At 39.7% G+C, this 16,552-nt stretch overlaps 1 protein-coding gene across 3 annotated transcripts in view; it reads right to left on the bottom strand.

The window, feature by feature from the left end:
• Window positions 1-3,065: 3,065 nt before the first annotated feature.
• PRRG1 (proline rich and Gla domain 1) overlaps window positions 3,066-16,552 on the bottom strand; it is a 36,881-nt gene continuing 23,394 nt past the window's right edge. For all 3 annotated transcript variants that reach the window (XM_042788754.1, XM_032992774.2, XM_009974653.3), the window contains exons 3-4: window positions 13,529-13,689; window positions 3,066-6,512 (exon numbers count right to left, since the gene is read on the bottom strand). In XM_042788754.1, the coding sequence (XP_042644688.1) occupies window positions 5,991-6,512; window positions 13,529-13,689 (683 nt within the window). In that variant the 3' untranslated portion in view covers window positions 3,066-5,990. The remainder of the gene's footprint in view (window positions 6,513-13,528; window positions 13,690-16,552) is intronic.

The following is a 16,552-nucleotide window of genomic DNA, read 5'->3' as shown; positions in this document are numbered from 1 at the left end:
GTACCAGACAGGGAAAATTTTTGAGCTGGTCACATTGTCTTCGCTATTCTCTGACAGTATCACTTTCCACAGAAAATCCTGGCTAGAAATGCTGTCTGCAGTGGTTTTAATCTTGGAAATTATCCACGTGTGGTGGCTGTGTTGAGACTGGAAGTTAAAAGGCCACAGGTGGTAACAGCCTGTGCCTCACCGCCTGTCACAGCTGACTGATGCCTGCCTCTGGCCCCAAATGCCTACATTCAGCCCCCCAGCTGTGTTTGCCCATCACTGAAATACTGCACGGGCTGTGAGCATGCCAGCAAGGTAAGGGGACAAGGAAGGAAAGCAGGCAAGCTTGGGTCCCAGATCCTCACACAGATAGACCTTGCAGTAAGCAGTCCTTGAGAAAACAACTTGAGTCCTTGTGCACAGCGAAGAGCGGGTGTTGTGTCACTGCCAGCGGCAACAGTTGAGTGAGAAAATACAGAAAAATCAAATTGGGAACCTCTGACCTATGGAATTGGTCCAGGGTCTGTTGTGTGAGAAAACACATCCTACACCATGGGAAAGGCCAGGGAGACAGTCTGGTACAGATTACTCCTTATGCAGAGATTTCATTGCTAGGAGTATCAAAATAGATTTTCTGAGTACTTGTTTCCTTCTTGCTTCAAGCTCTTCAGCTAACCCTGGGAGCCATGCAGGTACATACAAAGCTTCCAACTGGAGAAGAAAACAGCAGGTCAGGCTGAAAGGTTTTGTTTTGATTCTTAGATTTTGTTCTTTCCAAGATAGGGAGAAACAGCACAGCAGTCAGAGTGTGTTTTTATTGCGTGATACATGAAGACAGGACAGGGAAAGAGAACACACATCCTAATATTAAAGCAAACACTGTTGCAGAGAGCTCAGTGGTAAGAAAATGCTGCATAATATATACAATCAAGAGAATATAGGCAAGGCATTTCTTGCACTGACCTGTTACTTAGCATTCAATAACTCACTGCCAAATCAAAAATACAATTACTGAGATCCCACTGCAGAAAAAAAGCGTAGTTCAACTTTCTGGCAAAGCTCACAGTTCAATTACCCTGTAGCAAATCAATCAAATGTGTGTGCAGCAAGCAATGAAACAGTACAGATGTCACCTCGCTGCTTTCAGCTGAACACGGTTTTTATTCTTTTTAAAAATCAGGAAGTAGTGGCAGCAAATATTTACAAAGTTCACATTATGCAGAAGATAAAAAGGAATCTATCGGTGTGATTTAGAGCGGCAGAGAACAGTGTTCAGGGCATACGAAACAATAAATAATGAACATTCATCACTAGTAACCTGGTGCAATGATTTGATTTTTACAGACACTGAGGTTCGTGATACCGGTTTAACATCATATCCGCCACGTGTCAGTAGCTACAAGCCAGGCACGCCGAGTCAATCCTGCACTGACCCACGTGCAGACACGTGAGCCAGCGCTGGTGGACGTATGCTCAGGACACTGGGTGTGTATCCGCACGGAGAATGCTGCTTAACCGACCACAGAGCCTTCTGCTTGGATGGCGTTGGTCTGAGCTGCGCACGTAAAAGCTTACCAAGGGGAGCAAGGTGCTGCACTAGGCAGGTGACGGCTTGGAAAGCTGCACACACTTTGTTGCTTCATGTGACTCTTTTTGTACGTTTGTACAAAACTGCACTCATGTTCACGGAACTCCGAGATACGCACCTCCTCCCAGGTCTCACTAGCATCTCCTACAGACTCCAGTTGTGCGGTAAACTACTGAGAAAGACCAGGGACAAACTATCCTATTTACCAGCAGCTGAGTGAGGAAGGATGACACAAAGTTTATCTTGACTGGAATGGAGATCTTTAGTTTCCAGCAGGGATCGTTACACAAGGCTGTTTTTTGGGGGCTGTTGTTTTTTTTTTGTTTGTTTGTTTGTTTGTTTTTTGTTTAGTTTGTTGTTTATTTATTTATTTATTTATTTATTTTTGTTTGTTTGTTTGTTTTCCTGCTATTAATACATCAGTCCCAGAGCTGATGCAAAATTTCGCAATCACTTTCAAATGGCTGAAGCTAACTCTGAAATTAAGTCCTCTGACTTAAACATTTTTTGCTGCAGTGTACTGTTGGGATGAGTTGTAATAGAGAACACGTTCTGCTTTCCCTCTGCCTGTGACTGTTATTTGGTTATGGCTACAATAAATGCATTTTTAAAAAAATGGAAAATAAATGAATTCACAGATTTGATTAAAACTGAGCCTGAATTTTGAAAGAATATCAAGTCTACCTCCGAACAAAACTATTTTAAGTTACCAAAACAACTGATTCACTGCAACTGATTAAGTACATATAACAATGGAAATTAAAAGAACACCACTCAAACACACAAAGTTAATTCTCACTGTAGTTGTAGAATTGATATTTTGAAACAAGAGGCATCTTAAAAAATTTTATTTAGCATATCCAAAAACAAATGTTACAAAATTTTTTCTAGAAACATAGGCAAAAATGTTTAAATAGGATAATTTAATGTAAACCAAACCCATTTAAAATATGCAATACTGTAATCAGAGGTTATTTACATCCAGTGAAGACAGAACAACCTTCACTAATGCTAAGTATCATCTTAGCAAGTAATTAATTTCCATGATTTCTTAAAACAGCGACACTTATGTTTAAGCTAGTTTTAGTAGATAAATCATTTCAGTCCTGATACAAGATGAAATTCAATGTTATTTTCAGAAGTGGGAAGGGCAATATCCTGACTATTCATGTCATCAGTCAAGATAGCACTGCATTCAGACTTGCAAAACCCTTAGAAAGGTACAACTGAAAATTTATAACATTTGCTGCATGACAATGTAATTACAAGACAGGTAAAACAACTAAGTGACCTGGGAAAAAAAGCGGTGTAAAAACCCAGCACCAATGAAATTTTATTTTTCAATCAGATTAGAAAAGCCAGCCACAAGGCTAAGCTATTTTCCCACATTTCACAACACAGAACAAAATAATTAGTAATTTGACATTATTCCAACATAAAGCTGTTCATGACTTATAGGAAATATATTTGGATAACTATCTCACACAGGTTTTGTTTAATTATGAAATTTATTCACTGAGACATAAGTTTATAGCCCACAATGGCTTTCGTGCTCATGTACATGGGAAAAGCATAGCCCAATAAATTCAACTCACAGATTGTTTTAGATATTTGGTTGTGGCTTTTTTGGAAAGACAAGCATCATTTTTGCATTGCACATCAAAGTATCTACAGGATACAGCAACACATTCAACTTAGAAGCCAGAAACATAAAGCCGTTAGAAGTGATAGTGGAATATAGAGTAATTGAAAAAAAAGCCAGCTCATCTCTAAACTAGGGTGCCCATGTTCAGGGGATGATGGCAGCTGCTGAATGACCTAATGTAAAATGGGTGATCTCTGTGCATTCCCTACAAAAATGTCTTATATCCAAACAAAAAAAGTTACTGTTAAAACTACTAGCTGTGCTGGCAGGCACAGGAGATGCCAATATGGCATGGACAGTGAAATACCAGCTCTTTTTGAGGTGGTTCCCGCATGTTGAGATGAGGCACTTTGTTTTGGTAATGTCTGCCTAAAGCAATATATTAATGTTGCTCAGTATAAAAGGAGCTTTAACATCTAGAAGTGGCAAATCAGGACACACAAGAGCTAAAAGCACTTCAAAGAAAAGGTCAGACAGTCCAAAAACAAGACCCAGGCAATTCTTAGTACAAGTGTTCAAAACATACTGTACTTATCTGACCAATAACTATTATATATAATATAAATAAGAGTTATCTTTCTGACAACAGTTTGGCCTGGAGTTCATCTAATAACTCTAATAGAACTTCCCTTAGCAACTGAAGATCTCCAGTAGACAACTTAGACAACCTACTCTCTGTCAAAAATGAGAACATAAAATTAACAATAAAATCCTCACTTCATTTGTCAATACATTATATCAAATTCTTACAGAAGTGTGCATATATGCACCCATCTATGACCGGACTTTTTTTTCAGCTGCTTTCTGTAAAACGCCATAGGGAAAACACGGGCCAAGCCCCCATGAGATGGTAGACACCAGCACACATCTCAGGCATTAACAGCAATTTCAAATGGATGGCACTGGCATTTTATTTGGGGTCTCTGGAACAAGATACAGTTTGGGTTTCTGTGATAAGAAAGCTGACATAACACAGTAGCCCTGCAGGTCTAAATACATTTCAGTTGACACTAATTGCTTAGTAGAACACAGAATGATACTAAAGCTAACGCCACCCTACCTTGGTATGGGAAGAAAGAAAACTGAAATGAATATTCAGAACTAAACCAAGCAATGAACTTCTAAATCAAGCTGGGAAAAAAGGATCGCCACACTACAGCTTGCACCACCATAACCATCAGCATCTAAACCAGGTGGTCGAAATTCCATACAAGCCTCTATTCTAACTTGCATCAAGTCTGACAGAAATCCACACCTCTTCAGCATCCCAAAGTCACTCCAGACTAATGCTTGGGGCTATGCCTGCATTGTGTTCTTAGCAATACAACAGGGTGGGTCCTCATGGCTCTGCCCTACGTTAGGGGGGCCCCAACTCGCAGCTGGAGAGAGCAGAGCCAGCCTGGCCACATCTTCTGGAGCCAGCCTGGACTAACATGCTTCCCAGCCCCTCTTACTCTGATGAGCACCTGTAACCTAAGAGCTGTGAAAACAAGGCTGTGTACACCGAGAACAGAGTGCGCTCTAAGAATTATCATGGATAAAAGCACTACGCTGTTCTCAGAAACAATGAAAAATGTAAGTAGCTTTATTTCATTACAACATATTGTTAACTTTTGCAACAGAAGCACCTTGTTGGAATGGGTAAGCAGTAAATATGTTTGTTGTTGAAAAAGGTATCTATATTCTCTGCAAAGGAATTCCATAGCCACCAATAATACAAGGTGTACACACAGTACGTGCAAGTATGCAAGAAGCAAAAGAGTCTGAGGATTTGAGGAAGGGATTTTATTTCAGAGTTGGAAAAAAAAAGTCTCACACACTGAATGCTTTTCCTTTTTAAAAGGGGAAAAAAGGGAAGTAACACCTTTGGGTTTATGTGTTCATGGATAATATCCTGATCCCAGTGAAGACTATGGTAGGAAGACTATAATCAGGATTTTATCCACTCTTGAGTATTTCAGTATTTCATTATTTACTGTTGCATGAATCTTCAGGTTCTAAAGTTAATGTATGTACACTTCTCACCTCCAGAACACACAAGTAAGAACACGATAGGAAAAAACAGAGGAAAGGCAGAACACAGACAAAAAAGTACACTATTAAATTCACTAATTAGTATCTTGAATTGTTAACTTCTAAACATTTACAGAATTTTAAGTTGTAATAGCAAAAGCTTTAGAACACACCTCTTCTGCTAGGACTCTGAAATTATTGCTATTACACCAGCATGCTCTTAACGAGATACTGGGTTGAACACAAAGGCATACTGCTCTCAGCCCTCCAAGGGCCTGGGTTAGGGTGCAGCATGTAACAAAAATCTGAGTGAGAAGAAGGAACCAACCAGACAAGAGACAATACTGCAAAATTGGTCCCTTTTAGTGTAAATAACTATCTCAAATTTTGCTTAAGGACTCCCTATTTCAGGCAATTCTGAAAGTCTGCAGTAAGAAAAGGGAGGGGGATTCTACAAATCTTGTGGGGAATGTGGACAAAGTTCGAAATAAAACAAGTGGTATCCCTCAAAGCAGAGGTACTTTTGAGAAGTATGACAGAGCACATGTGTATCTGCACTATGCTCTCAATACTGATTCGTTATCTTTTAAGACTAAGTAGGGGGAAAAGATCCCAAACCCAAAGAACAAGTGAATCTAAAACAAAAGTGAAGTTCATTGTACAAGTCCATTAAATTACAGAAATGCATAATAAGCCAAGATAAAGTGCTACAAAATGATTAGTGATTTTTAAAAAGTCCATATGATTCTTCTTGCTTTACTTAGTACTGGTGACAACAGGAGATAGTGCAATTGCACCAGCTGAACTGAAGTTCACAATGTCTTCGTATTGTGGGGGTGGATCTAAATGTTGTTCAGTTTCACTTCTCATACTGATTTCACCAGTGGCTTCCTCATATGAAGGAGGAGGATCACAGTTTGAGAGCCTTGTGGATATTGAGTCTGACCGTCCGTCCATATAGCTCAGACCTCCCGGAGAGAGCCCACTGACTTCATACATTTCCTCCTGTGGGGAATGAACAATGCTGAGAGGCGGCGGAAGCGGACCTCTGCTGTCAGCCACAGCACCATCACCCATCGCTTCGTGGGCTCCCCTATGCACGTACACCGACTGTCTACGCATTTTCTTTTTAAAGAGGCATCTCCATATGACAAAAATGACAATGAGGATAACAAAAAGGCCAATGATTAATGGAAATGCAAGGTAAAATGAATACCAGGTATGTCCTGTGTTACTTTCTCCCTGAAGTCCATTTTTGTAGACTTTCCAGAACTCCTTCTAGAAGAGCAAGACAGGATAAGTCAGAAACTATAAGACAGTTAACAAAAAGTAAAAATCACTGTAATCAAGTTGTTTTAAATGAATGAGGAAAGAAAAGGCATTTCAAATACTGATGATTAAAATAAGAACTGCTATGGATAAGCACGCACAATAAACTTTCAAATCATCTTCTGATGTGATTAGTGATACAGAAGGGGGGGTTGTTTTTTAAAACCAACTCCTCATTGCTTTTAAGATTCTCGTGACTGCACTTAGTATTTAAAAATGTGCAGCACAGACAGGACTAGGTGAAAAATAATAATTAAAAAAAAAAAAAATCTGATCAGCATGCACTTCAGGTAGATCCAAATTTTTCAGGTCCACCCCAGGTAAAAGCTAGGGTTTTGTTTGTTTGTTAAAACTGTAATAATATACTAATACAGTTTGACAGGGAAATATTGTTTTGGAATGACAGACCATTTTGGCACAGCACAACTATGTTGTACTGTCATCTCATAATTTAGACTTCCCCCACCCTCTGGCTCATAGAGCAATTGTTGTCAGCTTCTTTTAAGGTGATTCAGATCCTGTGTTTATGGTTAAAAATAGCTCTAGCACTATGAGAATATTACACAGCTTACTATATTCTAAACTTTTTGACAACACAGCTACAGATAAATGGAACAGAAAGTGAAAAGGGAAAATATGAACAAGTGAAAACAAAGATGAAGGGGGACACCGGTACTTGAAAGTATTCTACGTTATATTAATATGCATAAGCAGGAGCACAAAGATCATGCTGCCATTCAATTTTCTCTGCAGTGGATGTTATGAAAAAACAGTACAAAAAACCCCATACCCTGTCTCAAAAATGTTGTTATCCTCACCTGTAATACAAGATCCCTCCTACTAAGAAAGGCTTCCACTACAGTCATGTAAAATTTAAGAAAAAAGTAATTAACACTGCCCCCCCGCCCCAATCCATGCCAGAAACTCTGACCTCTGTAGTTTTCTTTAAAAATTCAGAGACCTGATCCATTCATACTCATGCCAGCATCTATTTTTAAATCATAGCACACATCTCACATGCAAATATTTATAACAGTCACCATGTAAAATTGATACTGTCATTCCTCAGTTATTAGTAAATGATGTATTCAGATTGCAGACTGACTGACTTTGTGCACAGACAAATCAGATCCATCAATTTTTTAAGTTTAGGACTGCTGCCACATGATCAGCATTAAACAAATAATGCCACTCAACTGATCTCAGAGGCAGCAGCATGGCCTCTCTAGCATGGAGGCTAAGCTTGCCCTGTGCAAAGCCAGGACCAGGACACCATGGGCAAAACATGCTCACAGTGCTTCTGGATCAGAGTTTACTAAGGTTAAGAGCAATGCCATGTACATGAAACAATGATCCTGTAGATTTTCTTTTTGAAAAGATAAATACAGTTATTCTTAACCCTATACCCAGTGCAAGTTCCAACAACAACAACAAAAAAATTAAAACCAAAAGTCTTAATTTCTACAGCAATCCAGGATCAGGCATTTTTCTTAAATTCCAAGGCTTGACATCACAAGCAGGTCATCACAGTGCCCCTCTCTGATGTGAAGCTCCAAATCATCTAAGCTAAGTCTGGTAGCATTGAATTCAAAGTAAGCAAGTCTTGGAGTTAGACTAACCTCTAAATACTTCTCTACAAGGGCCTTTCTTGATACATTGTTCCACAGTGAATCCCAGATGAACTGTGCTGACTTTAGAAAAACATGTTTCAGGTGGGAAATTAACATGAAAAAAATTACATTAGCCCCACAACTGAGGACTTTTGAGATCTCTGCATGATAAAACCCAACAAAACCAAACACTTCACCTCTCTCTGCCCACCAGATCACCAGGCAATTAAGAAGATCTGTTACCTATTACCTTTCCATCTGGTTTGAATACAACTAACTAGATTCTCTAGTGGAATAAATAATATTGTCAACTAAAAAAGCAGAAAAGAATTCATTAGGATTATTAAATGTCTGTACTGGAACCAAACTTCCCACTTCACTGTTCTGCTGCCTCAACAACAGCAAAGAAATAAAATGGCACAATGTTTGTTTTTAATGCCAAAGTTGCAAATATTTACTTGAAAGTCATCAAATATACTGTGCAAGGATGTGTCATTTTAAAGACTCTGTGGAGGAGAAAGGTAGTTTTGATGAAAAAGAAGAAATCACACTTTTCCTCTAGCAATATATTTAGTGTTACAGGCTACAGAGGAAATGCACGTTCTCCAATGAAGGGCAGTAAGTTGTGACTGGTATTTTAGTGCAGTTTCCATGTTACTTCTAGCTCAGCTCTATCTGCTGGAGAAAATGTCTCTGCACCTTATTCAGAAAGCTGAAACACCAGCATCTCTCCTTGTCACTCGAAACATGGTAAAGCAGCAGAAGAGCTGTTTTCCCAGAATGGCAGGCAATTAGTTCAGAATAAGGTGTGTGGCTGTGGGGGATGTTCAAGTTGATGGTGTGACCACACAGGTGCATAAACAGCTTAAGGTAAGAGCTTAAACTGCCTTAAGGATGAAAGTAGTTTAGTGTCCACTTTCATTTATATGCAAGGCAAAGGAAATTCCAGGACAGTTTAGACACACACCTCCCTGCCAAAAATTTCAGTGCTTCAGGTCTAAGGCTATCTTACAGAGACAGAGGAATAAAGTTCTGCACACAGGTGAAAAACACTAAGAAACATGCACTTGTTTAGTCATTAAAAAAAAAAAAAAAAATCTTTAAATTTTCCTCTTTGGGGAAAAAAACAACAAACAAACAAACAAAAAACCCACCAAACCCCAAACAAAACAAAACAACCAAACACCACCCCCCCCCCAAAAAAATAAAAACAAAAAACAAAAAAACCCCAACCCCACAAAATCCACCAACCAAAATCTTACTAGTGTACTAGACTCCAGGTTTCTAGCTTGCATTTTTGCAAGCCAAATCTCAAAGAGAAGCACACAGACTGTTAGTTCCAGACTGATGGAAATGACAGGAACTGCAGGAAACTAATACTTCAGGTGTGAGTTGTGCAGCTGCCAAGCAGCTCTCCCTCTGCTCTGTCATCCCACAGCTACATTGCACTGTAAAGTGAAGGCACAGGAGGAGGACAAACCACTTGCCTAAAGTCAAATCATACCAAACAAAACCACGGAGAACTTGGATGAATTTGCACAGTGTGAGGATTTGTGCAAGCTGCTATGAAAAAAAAAACAAGAGGGGAAAATACTGAAAACCTAGGAAGTAGCTGTAGGACTGATAGAGAAAGTTAAAGAGTAATTTCAAAGTTGGAAAACTCACAGCACAAACATCCATTCCACAGTTGCTAGTCTCTTAAACCAACAACAAAAAGGACTTTTTTTCTACTTGACAAAATTGTTAACTCATGATTTATGAAAGGGACACTCCAGCAATCATTTATCCTAGAGTGCTGTACAGCTGGGAATACCAGGTGTATATGCCTTAAAAGGCTGAAAAACTAACTTAAGCAGGCCACAGAATCAGATAACCGCAACGGGAAAGATTGAGAAAACATCTAACATACATTCCTGCAAAGTACTACTTTTCTGAATGTCCCTTACTGCTTTGGCAAATCCAGTTTGAAATAATCAAAAGGAATTCTTAAGGGCATCCCACACAGTTATGGCCAATTTGCCAGAGTTTTGCTTCCCTTTTACTTCTAATACTTCTCAGAACAGTCAGCATCAGTCGACTGGATCTGAACACCGACTCAAATAAGGAATCCACATGAAAGTTAAGAGACTTGCACCCTGCTGAGAATTTCAGCTGAGGCCTTTACTACATTTGACAGCATCGTCAGCCTCAAATGATTCTTGGTCAATTGTCTGACTTGTTTTAAAGGTGGACTAATAATATGCCAGTCAAAAGACTGATTGGTATTCAGTAGGCAGAGGATGCGAACAAAGCAATAATGGGAAGTGAGCATACCTGCTACACTGTTTTCTTCTGGTCTGACCTCAATTTCAGGTGGCAGGGAAGATTCACCTCTTCTGGCTATTTATCCAGCATCCATAATTAGACACAGACTGATGGCAGAACTCCTACTTGATCACATCATTTTAGATCTGGTGCTGACAAGTTTTGAGTTGCTTGCTAAGCCTTTTAGTGGTTTGCTAGTTTTGCTAGAATAGACCTCTACAGAGAACCTTGCCTTAAAATCTCTGGGAAATTTGAAACAAATGAAGATCCGTGACTTCTCGTTTTTAAAATCTTTATGCAGTGTAATTTAAAAACGAGTTAATGGAAATAAAATTAATATCAGTGCTTCAATCACACCCAGATACTTTGCACAGTAACATTTGAACAAATCTTTGAGTCTCACAACAACCTTTGACAACCGACTAGTGACTACATACAGTGCTGCCTGCAGGCTACAGTTATTAAAAATAAACAGCTTTACTAGATCAGACCTAGGGTTCACCTAATCCTTTACCTTCTCTCTGATAACAATTTTACAAACTGCTGAAAGAAGAGCTGAAACATAAGCAGGCAGCAGTACACTCTGAGTTTCCACATATTTGTACTCCAAGAACTTCCATTAGCCAAAGCTGACCCCTTTTATTCAGTGGTTCCAGACTGATTTCCCTTCCGCTCATTTATACCATTGTTCTCTGAACCTGTAAGACCTTTTAGGATCCAAGATATCCTGTGGCAAGGCAGTCCACAGCTCTACTATCTGTGGTGAGATGATACTTCTATTTGCTTTGAGCCTGCAGCTTCTAGTTCCCTTTGAGTCCCTCTTGGCAACCTTCGTTTCTCTGTCAGAAGGATGGCAAGGGACTGATCTCAGTTCAATCTTCATGCACCTCAGAGACATCATCACATATTCCCTGATATAACTCTGTTCCAATCTACTGTTGTAACAGAAGTCTTTTCATACCTTTGGTCAACTGTCACACTTCTCTGGTCCTTCCTCAGCTACTAATTTGCTTTTTAGGAGACAGGCAAATCAGAGCTGTACATGGCACATTCAAGATGCGGGTGTGCAATGACATAATTATGTTCTCTATTCTGATACCCGTTCCTTTCTTCAGACTATTAGCAATCAGGTTTTTATTTTGTTTTGGTTTGTTTGACTGCTGAGCATTAAATTCAAGTCTTCATAGATTCAAATTCAGATCTTATTCCTAAATTCAGTCCATAGCCAAACATATATATAATGAATGTTCCCTTTTCTCCCCATATGCATTACATTTGTCAACACAGAATTTTATATTGTTTTATCCACAAATTCCTGCAAATTCCTCCCTGATGGCTCTAGACTTACTAACATAGTAATATTATCTTTATAATTAACTTTATCATTTTAAATAATAATTCTGAACCTATCAAAATTCCCAAGCCCACACAATATTAAAAGCATTCAATATTTCCATGACAGCTATGCATGTATACTTAAGATACACAATGCTAACTTCCAAGAAAAACTCATGCATCAAAAATAACTTGAGGGAACTGCTTGATATTATTTTAGTATTACAAATCTGGGTGTTGCATACCTCCCCAGAACACTGCAGAAAAAAAAAAAAAAAAGATCCAAATGGACAAGATAAAAAATACAGAGAGGAAGATTACACAAAACAAAGTTATCATGAGATAAATAAGCTACAGACCCTATTTGAATTCCAATCTATACTATGAAATCATTGCATCTTTGTTACTCTGAATATATGGCACCATGATCCTAGTCTACTCCATCCATTTCCTTCCCATGGAGCACAGAAGTTAAGTCTTACTAAGTGGCTGCAAGAATGGGCACTGCTGAGCAACAGTGGACTAAATAAAGCCCAAGTAAATTGCAGGTACAATTTCCCCGTGCAAAACCACACAAGGGATAGCAGCTTTTTTTGAAGATAAATTTTCCAAGTCACATTTTCTAGCAGACGTTTTTTCACTTTAGGTTTATCCTTAAATTCAGCCCTAATTTCATCCATGTCTGTCTTGTATTAAAAAAGAACAAAACAAAAAACAACAACAGAATTCTGGACTGTATTGCTTTAAATAGGTCAGATGCCACCATCAAAAACCTGTGTGCTGTTTTTATTTGTTAGGAATAAGATATGTCGGGTATGATGTGCAGCTATTGCTTGCAGAGCCATTAGCCCACAAGCTTCTTTTAATTAGAGAAGTCAACAGACCTACTCAATGATTCTGTGGGCAGTATCCGCTTCACTCCCCTCAAGTTAATGTATTACTATCCTTGCATAAGACATGGTAACATTGAAATTATTGTTCTTTCCACATTTTAGATCACTGATGCTTAACAACACTCTCTGGGGGCTTGCAGATTTTAGCTTGAAGAAGGCCACTAGTCTTTCCTTATTTTTAGACTATTAATAGTCTGGACACTGAGCACTTTGACTACCTACACCAGCACCTGGGATTTGAAGGTGTATTTTAAATTGAAATATTTTTGAGTTGCTCACTCATTTTATGTGAACATAATCAATAAACAAGTTATTCCAGAAGAAGCAAGATAAATTAAAACTTGTTCCCTCTGCTTCTATATAATCCGTGTAACAGTCCTAATCCCATCAATTCTTTCAAGCAAGGCAACCGCATTTATGATATTCAGATCAGATTTAAGCATGTGATGACAGGAGAAGCAGCACAAAGGCTATCTGGGTAAATAGCGCTGCCAAACAGATGACAGTTTTGTCCACCCTTTCTCAAGTGAGGGTATTAATTCACATTCCTCTTCTTTCCAGCTGACAATTTTCACAAGACTTATAAGCATAATTATCTTTAAGACTCCTACCCCCTTCAAATTCAGTTTAATTAGAATGAAGGATTCAAAAGTTATTGCTGTGCAGTCTATCAATCTCCACCATATACCTTATTTGCTTAAAGAAACAGGTCAAAAAGAGAAACAAATCTAATGTAACGTTGGGAAACACACAAGCATTCAGCACACCCAAAATTCTAGTAGCAATACATGCCACTGATCTTTAAACACACCCCAAAACATACCGTTTTTTCCTCATTTTCAAACGCTTCTCTTGCTTCTTCATAGCTACATATTTCTTCTCTACATTCGTGTTCTATGTCACCTTGCTTTAATTCTTCCAGAAATGTGTTGGCTCTCGGGTATCTTTTTAACACAGAATTGGCTTTGTCCTCCGGTAAGAACACTGAATAAGAGGAGAGACAACAAAGGTCACTTCTAAAACAGGTATTCAAAGCCTCACAGAATCACTTAGGTTGGAAAATACCTTTAAGATCATTGAGTCCAACCATTAAACGCATACTGCCATGTCCGCCACTAAACCACATCCCTAAGCATCACATCTACACATCTTTTAAATACCTTCAGGGATGGTAAATCCACCACTTCCCTGGGCAGCATGTTCCAATGCTTCACAACTCTTTCAGTGAAGGCTTTTTTCCAAATATCCAATCTAAAGCTCCCCGGTGCAACTGGAGGCCATTTACTCTCATCCTATCACTTGCTACTTGGGAGAAGAGACCGACACCACCTTGCTACAGCCTCCTTTCAGGTAACAGAAAGCAATAAGGTCTCCCTGAGCCTCCTTTTCTCCAGGCCAAACAACCCCAGTTCCCTTATCCCTCATCTGCTCCCCACAAGACTTGTACTCTAGACCCTTCGCCAGCTTCATTGCCCTTCTCTGGACACACTCCAGCACCTCAATGCCTTCCTTGTAGCGAGGGACCCAAAACTGAACACAGTATTCGAGCTGCAGCCTCACCAGTGCCAAGTACAGGGGGACAATCACTTCCCTAGTCCTGCTGGTCACACTAGTTCTGATACAAGCCAGGATGCTGTTGGCCTTCTTGGCCACCTCAGCACACTGCCAACTCATACTCAGCTGGCTGCCAACCAACACCCTCAGGTCCTTTTCCCCTGAGCAGCTTTCCAGCCACTCTTCCCCAAGCCTCTGGTGTTGCATGGGGTTGTTGTGACTCAAGTGCAGACCCCAGCACTTCACCTTGTTGAACCCCAATACAGTGGGCCGTGGCCCATCGATCCAGCCTGTCCAGATCCCCCTGCAGAGCCTTCCTACCCTCCTCAGGCAGATCAACACACCCGTCCAACTTGGTGTTGTCTGCAAATTTACTGAGGGTGCACTCGATCCCCTCATCCAGATCATTGATAAAGATATTTAACAGAACCAGACCCGATACTGAGCCCTGGGGAACACCACTTGGGACTGGCCTCCAACTGGGTTTAACTCCATTCACCACCACTCTTTGGGCTTGGCCAGCCAGCCAGTCTTTTACCCAGAGAAGAGTACACCCATCCAAGCCGTGAGCAGCCAGTTTCTCCAGGAGAATGCTGTGGGAAATGGTGTCAAAGCCTTTACTAAAGTCTAGCTAGATACCACCCACAGCTTTTCCCTCATGCACTAAGCAGGTCGTCACCTTGTCGTAGAAGGACATCAGGTTAGTCAAGCAGGACCTGCCTTTCAGAAACCCATGCTGACTAGGCCTGATCACCTGGTTGTCCTGTTTGTGCTGCATGATGGCACTCAAGATTATCTGCTTCATAACCTTCCCCTGCACCAAGGTCAGGCTGACAGGCCCTGTGGATCCCATCTAGCCCCTTAGACATGCGTGTCAAAACGTGCTTTTGAGAAATAAAGAGCTTTTTCAAAGTCTTCCCCTCTTTTTAACATGATAAATGGCCTTTCCTAGCTTTGTTCACTATTGTAAGTAGTTGGGCCTACAATTTCAGGAATTATTGCTATAGTATCATAAATTCTATGGACCTCAATTCAGCATCACAGTCATGTGTGCTTAAACAAGATTGAAGCCAGCACCTAAGAGTGCTCAGAAGAGACAGGCACGTGCTCAGCTCAAGTGACTACTTAAACTATGATGACACAGAACAAGCAAATCATGCTTGTCAACATCCAAAAGGTATTTGCAACTGCCTGAGGACATCACAGCCAGAACGCTCTGAAGTTTTTTATATAAATATTTATGAATATTTCCCAGAGCCACACACACCAGAACAGGTGCATTTATCAAATTTGAAGTCTACATGTTTTCTTAAGCAACTCTGAAGCAGACTTGCTCCCTTCACTTCAGAAATCTCAACCATGAAACAGTGACCTTTTTGGAGGTGTGTGGGGCAACTAGCCTCTTTATATTTTCTTGAATGATACATAAAACCTCACTTTATTTGATTCATCAAATAAAAACCCCAAAAAAGCAACATTCTGACACAGGTATTCTTTATTTGCTTTCCTTAGTTTTCTGTTCAAGGAAGAGAGCTGGAAGCAACCTATTTTCTTCTGATGTTCCACCTTCCCCTCAAACTCCTTGACCCAGTGATTTTTACAGTAATATGCAGCAAATGGAACACTCCAAAATTCAGCAGACTGAATTGTCCAGGAGGTACATCTGCAGTGAGTGATGCAGAAATTCTCCAGGTATTTCAGTTCAGGAAGCAAGAACATCATTTCAATGAAACCCTGTTCCTGGGCTCTCAGTGTTAGTAAGAGGGGCTAGTTATTCAGTGCACTGCCATACTAACACACTCGTACCGCTTTCCTCGCCTATGCAATCAATTCTGCATTGGTTCATTTACAGCTATTCTGGGACCACTGATATGCTATGAAGACAAACTCACTATCTGCTGAAGGACAAAGACTGCCTGGTTTAAGCAATGATTTATCTATAATTTTATATGAATCAGTTTGCTGGCTTTTCTTTCCTTAATCATCTGATTTTGAATTTCAAAAAAATATGGCATCAACTCTACAAAGATGATCACTATGCTTTTGCTTTAAGACGGATGTGGTGGCATTCTTCAGGAATTAGGCTATTACCATCATTAGGCTGATCTACTTCAATTTAATTTTGTTTAGCCTCTGTGGTATACTTTGTTATAAATCGTTAGACAGTCATCTTCCTTTTGCAAAGGATTAAATGAAGATTTGAAGACTAAAGTCCAAAACAACAGTCACTCCTACACTTTCAGTTGAATACATGTAGTATGTACACTCACCACACAAATTACACTATTCATGA

The sequence above is a fragment of the Tyto alba genome, unplaced genomic scaffold (assembly GCF_018691265.1).
Source record: "Tyto alba isolate M040663 unplaced genomic scaffold, T.alba_DEE_v4.0 Super-Scaffold_14, whole genome shotgun sequence".
Taxonomy (NCBI): Eukaryota; Metazoa; Chordata; class Aves; order Strigiformes; family Tytonidae; genus Tyto; species Tyto alba.
Note: the sequence above shows the minus strand (reverse complement) of the source record. Positions and strands in the feature narration are given on the sequence as shown.